Raw genomic sequence first — 12,206 nt, forward strand, 5'->3', positions numbered from 1 at the left:
TCTGTTGACTTTTCTGCCGTTTGCATGTTTAGGACTGGCTAATAACTGAGGTGTAAAAGGCAAACCAAAGTAAGGAACAAGTGGTCCCAGTGAAGTCTGTGGACAAGCATAAACATGGTCATTTCTTACAGAAGGCGAATGAGCCTGGTCTCATCCCTGTGTAATGATTTATCTAGTTGCTACATGATAGTTTCCCAGTGTTACTTCTGGCCAAAAACAAAAAACAAAACAAAAAACCAAAACGGGATGGGGGCGCTGCAGGGGGATTGTAATCCTTGAGCCACGCTCATCCACCCTGGGTTTCACTACCAGACTTAGTATTTGCTTTGTTGGTTTACTGGCCTGATATTCTGCTACTGGATTTACAAATGGGTTATTTAAAAATAAAATCAGCAAGACCCATCCATATCTTACCACACTGGAGGATTAACCAGGTGAACTAATGTTCCTTTCGTGGTAATAAAATACTTCTAACATGCCGAAGTGGTCTGACTATGGGTCAGGTAGTTATGCATAATTAACTTAAATGTTCCTGGCTAAGGAAAAAGAAGGAATGACCAAGGAAATGATCAAGGAAAAAGCATTAGTTCACATATTCCTGAGAGAAAGTAGGAGGCAAATGCATGCTGTGGCAGAGGAGCTGGCCAGAAAGCACACTGAACTGATGACCTGACAGAGAAAATTAACAGCACTCCAAGGTGGCAATGTCAGTCCATGGAAGATTAAATCCTGCTAATGCGAGAACTCTTGCTAGTTACAGTATTCAGAACTTAGGTTATGACTGATAGCTGACTGCCCCAGGGGTAGTGAAAGATAAGGGATTAGTTTGTGCAGAGCATAAGACTGTTTGATGGTGAAAGAGATTATGTCAGAGTTTACTCTTAATTTTTTCTATATTTGTTCCGTATTTTTCTTCTTAGGTTTTCTTTTCTAGCATAAATAATGATAGTAATGGAGTTCTCGCTCCCCTGAGTGGCTGTTAACTGCTTTCATCTCAGTTGATCAGACTTCCCCTACCTGCTGTCATTTAGAAATGAAGAGAAAAGGAGTCTGACTTGTCATCTTAACAGAGGACTTGAAGCCCCAGCTCAGCTACTGGCCAAAGACGTTATAAAAGTTAAGGCATAGGAGAAAAATGCACAGACTATCTAATTTGAAAATATTAAGTTTTGGCAAAGTTGGGAAACACAGCAAATGTCTTCACTAACCAATAACAAGTAACATTTTCTTTTGACATATAGATGAATCTCTGTCAAGCAGCAAGTGGTCATCAGCCAAATATGAATGGTCTCTTGGTTCATGGGATGCCTCTACAGCCAAGAAATCTCTCCCTAATGGACAAGCTACTGTAAGAAGTGTAAAATTTTAATAGACTCTAAAATTTACCTAGATCACTGAGAAATAAAAGGAAAGCTAAATCAGTCAATCATCATGCATATATTGAGTACCCACCAAGTAACCAGAGACATCTGGGGAGTAAAAACATCCAAGGGAAATGGTTTCCACCCTCAAGGAGCTGATAATGTAACTGGAAAGAGAAGACACATGTGGGTAAAAAGAGACTTAACCATATAGGGCATTGTTGTGACTGAATGTCAAGGGTGTGGTACTCATTGTGAATGCATGACAGTCCCAAAGAAGGGGGGCATTTGGGTGGCTAACTCTAGTATAAACTTTTCCGTCAAAGATGAGAGTTGGGATAAGCAGAGAAGAGCAACAAGACTATTCTAGGTAGGAGGAATAGTGTAGGAAAAGTAGGAAAAGGTCTGGAGACAAAAAATACAAAACTATTTAGAAGGGAAAGCAGACCGGTTTTACTATACTAAGAAAAGGGATAGGTCAGAATTTTAATGCTTCTGACTAAAGATCACTGACAATCTTCTGGAATTAAAATAGATCATGGTGTGATTCATGAGGAAGACGACTATGAAATTAATGAAGGCTATGACCAGACTAGAAGGTTCTGAATGCCATGTTTTTGAGATCCATTCATATTGTTGCACGTGACCTTCTTTTATTGCTAAGTCATATTCTATTGTAAGAATACACTACAATTTGTTTTCTACTCTTCTGCTAATGAACATATGGGGTGTTTCCAGGTTGCGGCTCTTCTGCAAAGGCACCATAAACATTCTTGCGCAGGTATTTTTTGTGGACCTATGGTCTATTTTTCTTTTTCTTTTCTTTTCTTTTAAGATTTTATTTATTTATTTATTTGACACAAGTAGGCAGAGAGACAGGCAGAGAGAGAGAGAGAGAGAGAAGAGCAAGCAGGCTCCCTGATGAGCAGAGAGCCCGATGCAGGGCTCAATCCCAGGACCCTGGGATCATGATCTGAGCTGAAGGCAGAGGCTTTAACCCACTGAGCCACCCAGGTGCCCCTGGTCTATTTTTCTTGAGTCAATATGTAGAGATTGTCATAGGATAGATAAGTGTATGTTTAGCTTTGTAAGAAACTGCCATAAAGTTTCCCAAAGTAAGTATGCCATTTGACACTCCCACCAACATATGAATTTCACTTGGGGGGCACACAGTTTAAGTCAGGAATCTGAAAAATAGATTTTACAGTGGAAGAACATAGACTCAATTGAAGCAGGAGGAACTGAAGGTAAAGATTCTAATATAGGAGTTCAACCATAAGCTACTAATAGTCTATATTCAGGGTTGTCCCAAAGGATAAAGGAATGTAATATTTTAGGAGATTTTGCAAAAGAAATCAGATTCTATATAAATAGAGGAACCAAAGTCAACTCTGAGATTTCAAAGCTCAAGGGAAGTTTGTTGTGGGGTAAAGATAAATTTGGTTTGGGGCATGTTAAGTTTATAATGCCAAGCCATCTCACCGAAAATATGGAAAAGGTCAGATTTGGAGGTTGATCTAGAAGTTACAAGGCTAAAGGTGATAACTGAATCCAGAATAATGAATGAGTAGTTCAGAAGACAAAGGTCTTCTGTCACAAGCAGCAGTTAAGGTGTGTAAAGAAAAGGCTATTAATGGTTATGACAGCAGGAAGACCAGCACAATCTCTTGTGAGTAATGCTCAAGGTTTAGCTCCATTTCTAGGTGGGTATTCGCCTCCAAACACTGAGGTATATTTTGCACTACAGGATAGCAAAGTGGCCTCGACGTTTGAAGAACTTGCTGAAAGCCAAAAGAGCATGTGGCAGAGCTTAATTCTTAAGCTTAATTCAGAGCTTAATTCTCTTTCCCTCCATTTCCTTGTCCAAATAGTGTCTCTCAGGTGTCTTACAAGTATTGTACCCACTTAAAAAAACAAAACAAAAACAAAAACTGGAATCTGTAGGGCAGAGTAAGTTCCTTAACTATTTGGGCATAGTATTCTACTTATCAGAGTACTTATAGGAAAGTGTTGTACTTTAGTTGCTTGTGCAGACAGGGACCTACAGTAGCCCCAGTGCCCTGTGCAGCATGAGGCTCTAGATGGTTTGCCTGCTCCAGCTTTCCAAGGAACCAAACACACCCCGCCCCCTCAGGCTCCAATGAGCTCAGCATTTTAATCTTCATGTGGGAGCCTCGCTGGTGTCACACTGCTCCTAAGCAGTAATTATTTGCCTTTCAACTAAGTCTTTCCTTCAGCACAAAGAAGGCTTCCAATATGGTAGGAATTTCAGTCCCTGGGGTCAACTTTCAGGAAGCACTCCAGAGCAGGGAATCTTCAAGTCAGCCTTCACTGTAACTGAAGAAGTGACTGTCATGGAAGGTGAATAATGGACTTGCTTTCCCAAGTCTCCATTCTTTTTTTTCTTTCTTTTTTTAAGATTTTATTTATTTATTTGATTGAGAGAGAGAGAGAGAGAGAGAGCATGATTCTTTTTTCTTTCTTTCTTTTTAAAAGATTTTATTTATTTATTTATTTGATTGAGAGAGAGAGAGAGAGCATGAGAGGGGAGAAGGTCAGAAGGTCAGAGGGAGAAGCAGACTCCCTGTGGAGCTGGGGGCCTGATGCATGTCTCCATCTCGGGACTCCAGGATCATGACCTGAGCGAAAGGCAGTCACTTAGCCAAATGAGCCACCCAGGCTCCCCCAAGTCTCCATTCTAGTAAATTACCTGTATGGCTAAATAATGCAGTCCTTTTAAGAACATGTTCTCATGTCTGAGGCTAGGTTATGTGATTCGTATAAATTAGGTTATTTACTTTTGCTTTTTTCCTCTCTTGAATATATTTTATAGCCTAAGCCTTTGAGTCTTGTTTCCCTATACAGAGCAATGTTGATTTCATTGTGGGTTTCTGATTTGGCCACTAGAGATCTTGATGACAAGTTACTTATGAGACCTGGATCCAGTACCATTCTTTCAACTCGAAATTGGCCAAATCGAGCCCTGGAGCTTAGTACATCAGCTCTATCATACACAGTACAGTCTGCCAGGAGACGCAATCCCCCACCACGTACCCTTCATCCCATCGGCACAAGCCATTCACGCGCTGGAACGCCAAGACCTGTGGAAGAAATACTCAGAGGATCCCGAGTGTAGGTTTCAAAAGCAGAATTTGGGGAAACTGTGGTAAAACTAATGAAGAATAATTTTATATAGAGAATGAATTTAAACGTAAAGTTGAAATACATGCCTAGAAACTAGTCATTAGATATTCTCAGGATGGACTGTATACACACTGCTTTAAATCCAACAGAGAAAGAAATGTGGTTAAATCTCAATAAAATTCAGGTATTAGATGTGTTGATTTAGCTATTTACTTAGCTATTTAGCTATTTACTTCTACAATAAGATGTCGGCTAGAATACTTCAGTGACACTTATCGAAGGAATAAGATCTACGTATCTTATCAAACACTTTCCTCAGTGTTCAGTGAAATTCATCCCAAAATAAGTTAACTCTCCTTTAATATTTTTCTGTACCACTGGGATCTGCTTATTCCATTGACAAATGATAACGTTTTAACCTAAGATAAGTACTTGTCTATATACCAGGCAAAATATACCTTGGCACTTCCTAGGAAATAACACTAACCATATTCTTTTTTCCTTTTCCCACCCTTAATTCACTCTGAGCTTTGTCATGCAAAAAACACTTAGAAGCCTACTTTTTAAAATAAAATTCTTTCATTAGTTGTTGACTCACAAAACATCTTAGGATGTTTGAGTCTAAGACTATAACCAAGGGTATAAGATAATATGGCTGTAACTATGTTTTGAATTCAGCTTCTAAATTATGGATGTCCTTACACTTCCTTCCCAACATGTTATTTGACTTCAATTTTTAATTTATCCCAATAGATTCACTAAAGGAGATGCCCATAATGCCCAAAAATCTTTGTCAGGACACTAGAGTTCTTCTCACCTACCCACTATTTTACTGTGTTGATGCTGGTATTGATATAGATTCACTCAATTGAGGATGAGTGTTCTTTTTTTTTTTTTTTAAGATTTTATTTATTTACCAGAGAGGGGGGGGGGGAGAGCGAGCACAGGCAGACAGAATGGCAGGGAGAGGCAGAGGGAGAAGCAGGCTCCCTGCTGAGCAAGGAGCCCGATGTGGGACTCGATCCCAGGACGCTGGGATCATGACCTGAGCCGAAGGCAGCTGCCCAACCAACTGAGCCACCCAGGCGTCCAGAGGATGAGTGTTCTTGAGGCATAATTAATCCTCATACCTTCTGACAATTTCTTCAAAGTGGAAACAAGTTACCTTGTTTCTTCTGGGACATGAAAGTATCATTGATTTCCAGGTACTGTCTTGAGTATGAGAAATGCTAAAAAACTGCTGGAAATGCCATGGAAGAAAAGTTTAAGAAATTTACCTGGCACTTATAATTACAGTAGTCCCCCTCTTATCCACAGGGGATATGTCCCAAGACCCCCTATGGAGGCTGAAACTGCAGATAGTACCAAACCTTATATATACTATGTTTTTTTCTTATACATATGTACCTGTGATAAAATCTAACCTCTAAATTAGGTATGGTAGAAGATTAACAGTAACTAATAATAAAGTGGAACAATTATAATAGTATACTGGAATAAAATCTATGTGAATGTCTCTCTCATATTTCACTGTATTACACTCATCCTTCTTGTGATGATGTGAGATGACAGAATGTCTACGTGATGAGATGAAGTGAGGTTAACAATGGAGGCACTATGAGGCAGCATTAGGCTACAGTGACCTTCTGACAATACATCAGAATGAGGATCATGTACTTCTGGACCCCAGTGACCATGGGTAACTGAAATCATGGAAAACAAAACAATGGATAAGGAAGGACTACTGGTATTAGTGAAAAGGACAACCACAAGACCCAGAACTGTGAATTCCACCAGATGTGAAATTACAAATCCGTAATAGGTTAAACACCAGCTCTCTGTGAGACAAAGGGTCGACTTCTGCTGTGTGCTCAGGATAAAGTTTCAACCCAAATCAGAAAATATTATTTAAACCAATCCCTCAACTCTTGATTTTCCAAAATCCTTTCACTGAGATTGCTTTACTTAAAAACATAGGAAGCATTCTATGCATGACATTAAACTCATATCCCTCATTTATTTGATTCTAATCAGTTTGCTTGTATTGTTATAACTTTATCCTTTCATATCTTGATGTTCGCTGGTGGGATCTGCAGCCCAGTAGCCGCTGACTCGCTCTCTCCCTCACCAATGCCCCTGAGCCGAAACAATCTGCTGCCCCCTATTGGCACAGCTGACGTGGAACACTTGAGCACCGTGGGGCCACAAAGGCAAATGGTAGGTCTTTCTCCTGTTGCCTTTCCATGCGCTTATAAAACCTCATGGGCAGTAATTCTGCAGGACCCCTGTTCTGGAATTAACTTATACTGTATTTTGTCAAGAGTACAAACTGAATCCTAACTTTATGACAACGGAACTGGAGCTGCTTGGCCTACAGTTACCATGCCTACTTGGGTTGATGCACTACAAACTGATTTAACAGTTTCTGTAATTCTTGCCTTCCCCGCAGAAAACCCACGGCGACTCCAGTCGAGCTCGAAGTGCGGTGGTGGATGAGCCTAACCATCAGCAGCCCCAGGAGAGGCTCCTTCTACCAGACTTCTTCTCCAGGCCCAACACAACTCAATCATTTTTGGTAGTGACATACTTCCTCTGTGGTCTTGACAGTTGGGGAAAGAAAAAAACTAGTTTGGCAGACTTAAAATTTCACATGGTCCCTTAATCAACTCCAAGAATAAAATCGGAGGCTCTTGACCATAAAAATAAGTGTTGTAAGTACATTTTATTGAAATTCTAACTGGCCTCTGACACTCAAAAAGAATTTAAAAAGGTAATAAGGTAAAATGCTTTATACGTAAGTCACAAATTTTAAACAATTTAAACGTTAAATATTAAATTATCAGATATTTCTGAGAATAAGCAAAAAAATGTTAAACTCCAATACATCAAATCAGCAGAACTCCTCTCACACTGCTCTTAGGGAGTTACACCAAAAAGTGCTATCAGATTATGATGTGGACTGATGGATGGCAAGTCATGACATTTTTTAAAATTGGTATTGAGCTGCTCACATCACCTTACCATTTAATATGCATTTATTGGCCCTTTTAGTCTTAAGCAAGTACTAGAAAAAGCTTAGTTGGGAGGTTGGAGGTCCTGCACTGACCTTACCTAGTTGTAGGCCAGCCACTCAGCCCCACCACATCTGCTTTGTGGCAAGAGCGTTTGAAGAGCCTGGGGAACTGGAGCCACATGCAGTGTCCAGGAGCCAGGGGCCTCAAATCCTATGCCACTTGTAAGCCTTATATCAGATACAAGACTTAGAAGCCTTGTATCAGCCTCAAGCAATATACAATTCTCCACTAAAAGAGCAGTGAGAACAAATTAATGAGACGGTCTATTAGTCTCCTAGGGCTACCATAACAAATCACCACAGACTGGGTGGCTTAAAACAACAGAAATTTATTCTATCAGTTCTAGAGCTTAGAAGTCCAGTCAAGGTGTCGGCAGAACCATGTTTCCTCTCCAAGCTGTAAGGAAGGATTTTTTTTTATCTCTTCTTGACTGGTGGTCGCCAGCAATTCTTGGTACTCCTTGGTTTGCAGCCACATCAGTCCCAATTTCCGCCTCTGCCTTCAAACAGCCTTCTTCCCTGCGTGTCTCTGTGTCCAAATTCCCCTCTTATAAAGATATACATCACTGAATTTATGACTGACTCTAACATAATGTGACCTCATCTTATCTTGACTACATCTGCAAAGATCCTATTTCCAAATAAAGTCATATTCACGGGTTCCAGGCAGACAAATTTTGGCAGGGGTAGGGGATGGGGGACACTATTCAACTCAACAAACCTCAAGATGCTTTACTTAGGGAGAGATTCACTAAAACAGGAGCTTGAGGGAAACACGAACATTGCTGATTCTTACTCCATATGAATCCTAGAAAGTCTGAAAACCTCTTTTAATCATCTCATAATTTGATTCAGAGCATTTGCTATGCAGTGCTTGATGATTATATTCTACAGCTAGAGTCCCTATAAAACATTTAATTTTTGGTTGCCTTAGCAATTAAACTAAACAGATGAAGTTTCTTTTTTTCCTGATGTTTATAACAATAAAGTAAGAGTTTTGTACCTTAGCTAGTTCTCTCCCAATGTGCTGTCATGCAAAGGGAGATGAGCTGGTAGCTCAGTGTAACGCAGCACACCAGATCCGGGTCCCTGGCTTGCCACTTTCAGACTAGCACTCTGCTCTTTGGTGTTCTCATCTCGAAGAGGAGTCAGCAAGCAACTATTATGGGCCATTTGGCTTCCCACAAAAATGGCCTGTTTCTGTACATCAGGTTTTATTACAGTAGAGCTACCATACTCATTATGTACTGTACTAGGACTGCTTTCCCACGACAGCAGAGTGGAATAGCCGCAACAGTATGTGCCACAAAGCCTAAAATATATACTGTCTGGTCCCCTAAAGATGTTTGGTGACCCCAATTAAAAAAAAAAAATATGAGGCTTCACCAGAAAAAAATTCCTGAGACCTCTTGACTGAAGTGCTCTGACAGGGAATGGAGAGGGATGTTCTTTATTCCAGAAGCACCAGCAGAATGGCACTGACAGCTTTTTTTGGTTCAGTATTTTACCCACGTCTAAAAATCTTTAAATTCCTTGAGGTAATTTTGAAATGTTTCATGTTGAGAGTCACATCTCAAGTATGGAGGTAAAGTCAAGGGTGTTTCAAGGTTATTGAAAAGGCTCCATTCTGTTGTTTTAAACAATCAGCAGACAGTCTAAATTAGATAAAATTCCCTCGGCAGCCAATTATAAATACTTAAAAATATTAAACCATATGGATTATTTATAAGCGCTAAGATTTTCTTAAAGGCATATTAACTAAGTTTAGAACTTAAAATTAAAAAAAGAACTTAAAATTTTTTTACACGTTAACAAATGGCTTTGTGGGCCTCTGACTTGGAATTTTTTACTTGAAAAAAAGAACGCATTTGGCCAACTTGTCCCTCAGACTGTCAGACAATGCCATTTATATGGTTGTCTGATTTTAAGATTTTCCCTGGAAACCTACTAACACATTATCCTTTGGGAGAAGTCACATCATAAAAAGTGTGTCATCTTTTCTCTTTTGCAGCCAGATACACAGTATCATCATTCGTGTGCTGTTGAGTATCCTCATCAGGCCCGACCTGGTAGAGGATCTGCAGTGACAGGTGGGACCATGGCTCTTATTTTACTATGACGTGGCTATGTTAAGACACTGCCTTTGTTTTCCCTTCTTCTAGATTTTATCGTATTTTGTTTCCCTACATCTTTGTAAATCACCTCAAATTCCTTTTGGAAATAGGATAATAAGAAAAACAGAGACGACCTCTATTGCTCAGAGCCAAGTTCCAGATATATACATTAACTTCTCACCACTCTGGCAAAATAAACTACTTTTTTTTTTTCCCCAATCTAAAAAGTTTATGCTAAATAAGTCATGTTTATAACACTCAAACACTGCATGGGTTTTATTACATAGGGAAAATCCAAAGCGCCTTAGAATAAACTGCTTTGGTCAGTTACCTGCTAGGCCAAGGTAAAAAAAAGAAATTCAAAAATATCAAGACTTGTGGAATCTGTTTATCCCATTATGTTTTGATTTCTAAGTCATATTCTATAGAGTATATTTTCATAGAAGGGGAGAAAACTTAAGGATATCTTAATTCTTCCTATAAATTATTCACAACCATCAGGATCATTTTTATGTTGTAGGTGAAAGCAAAAGTATTAGGCAGTTGAAATGCTTTCCGGTTAAGAAGAGTAATCAAAAGTAATCGGCCTCAAACCATCTCTGTCATCCAAGTGAATTCTCTTGTTCATTTCCTATAAGCATTGTTTGGTAGTCTCTGAATGCTTTCCATGGATTCTTTCTTAGATTAGTCCTCATACAGAAGCAATGCTGCCTCTGAGTGGAGTTACTACATTCAACCTTGTTGATAGTCATAACATTTCAGACAGACATGTTAGTCCTTTCTAATTAGTAGCCTCTTCTCTAATGGTTTTCTTTTTCTTTTTCTAAAGATTTTATTTATCTGAGAGAGCGAGCATGCGTGCGTACAAGCAAGTAGGAAGGGCAGAGAGAAGCGACTCCCCACTGAGCAGAGCCCAATTTAGGGCTCAATCCCAGGACTCTGGGACCCTGACCTGGGCCGAAGGCAGACACTTAACTAAGCCACCCAGGCACCCAGTGGCCTCTTCTCTAAAACTAGATTTCGTATCTTATAGTTTTTCTGGTTTTACATGATAAAATAATGCAAATGTGGTTTTTATTGCCTTGATGAATATATACTTTATCACTTAGTCCCAGTCTCCAAACTTAAGTCCAACTGATAACTGAAGCCAAAAAGCCCTTAAATATGAACTTGAGATTACCAAATCTAGAATGTCTACTAATGTTATTCTATGATGTCACCTTTGTCTGACAGGTCCTCAGTTACATGGGTCTACAAAATCTCAGAACAGAGGTGGACCAGTCTCTAGAAGCAGGCAGGGGCCATAGGGGAAATGAGAAGAAACTGCTTCAGGCTGGAGGGAACAACGTGAGAAAAATTCATGAATCAGTGTTCAGTCATCTTGTGACACAAAGCTTGTATACAAGAGACCACTTAAAACCGTCTTCATGAAGTGTTACTCTGGTATAACTGACTGAGAAAAAAAGAGGATCCGCCAAAAATTACATGGGTACTGTTTCTCTCTCCAGTTCCTGTCTTCTCTCAGCCTAAGTTAACCTATTCCACTGGACTTAAAATTTGTACCCAAAGAAGTAACAAATGAATTATTATCCCCAAATCTCATGTTGTCTGTTAACAATGATCAGCTCAATTATTACAGGATTCTGTGAGTCTATATATACACAAAAAGCAAATAATTGTTTGATAACATTATCACCGGCCTCACAATACTTCTGCTTGTATGAATTTCTGGAGAGGTCCACTCATTTTTAAGGCAGTTTTAGGAGACAGAGCTGTCCAAAATCCGAGTTACTCATCAAACAGATGTCACTCATAAAGCTTTCTCTTTAGATGTCCAATCTTATAGGCAAAGAGATATGGAAAGGCTAAGTAAAGACATAAATGTGGAGCATCGGTATAAACTAACTTATATGTCATAATGTATATATATTTTCAGATAGGACAGCTCAACTTCACAAGGCCTGCTTCCTACTAGATTATGCTTCTTTTCTTCTTAAAGGACCTCAGTGGTCATATATATATATTTTTAACTATTATACTCAACTTAACAGATTTTCTACTTAAACTCTAAGCTGACTTCAAAAATTTGTAGAACCTATTAGTGAGTCAGCATTACCTCAACATTTCAGAAACTCTGGTAATTAGTTTAGCATAAACATATCCTAAGAGCAGAAGTACAGAACTTCAGCATTCTTCTGACTTCACCATGGACCTTTTTGGGAGTACACTCATAAATGCAGCAGTGGTTTTAACTATGGCTTAAATTAATTTTATTTAAATTTCACTGAACTTTAATTTTGATGATACCAGTTTTAGATCTTACTGTAAATCTTCAGAGGGGATAAATTCAAAAGATCATAAATAGGGGTAATATTTATTTTATCAAAGTGTAGTAATGCTATCATATGAAGACATGCTTCAAACAACCTGCATTAAATTATATTTTAATATAATTAAAGAGTATTTTTTAACTTATTTGTAATCATAAACTAAAAATGTGTCATGTGCTTACCT

General features: G+C 39.0%; 1 protein-coding gene across 9 annotated transcripts in view; it reads left to right on the forward strand.

The window, feature by feature from the left end:
* FAM149B1 (family with sequence similarity 149 member B1) overlaps window positions 1-12,150 on the forward strand; it is a 79,240-nt gene extending 67,090 nt beyond the window's left edge. For 5 of the 9 annotated variants that reach the window (XM_082715786.1, XM_082715789.1, XM_082715791.1 and 2 more), the window contains 6 exons: window positions 1,242-1,348; window positions 4,269-4,493; window positions 6,602-6,722; window positions 6,955-7,080; window positions 9,590-9,668; window positions 10,926-12,150. In XM_082715786.1, the coding sequence (XP_082571912.1) occupies window positions 1,242-1,348; window positions 4,269-4,493; window positions 6,602-6,722; window positions 6,955-7,080; window positions 9,590-9,668; window positions 10,926-10,999 (732 nt within the window). In that variant the 3' untranslated portion in view covers window positions 11,000-12,150. The remainder of the gene's footprint in view (window positions 1-1,241; window positions 1,349-4,268; window positions 4,494-6,601; window positions 6,723-6,954; window positions 7,081-9,589; window positions 9,669-10,925) is intronic. The other 4 variants (XM_082715792.1, XM_082715794.1, XM_082715796.1 and 1 more) reach the window with 1 other exon arrangement.
* Window positions 12,151-12,206: the final 56 nt, after the last annotated feature.

The sequence above is a fragment of the Mustela nivalis genome (genome assembly GCF_964662115.1).
Source record: "Mustela nivalis genome assembly, chromosome: 2".
NCBI lineage: Eukaryota > Metazoa > Chordata > Mammalia > Carnivora > Mustelidae > Mustela > Mustela nivalis.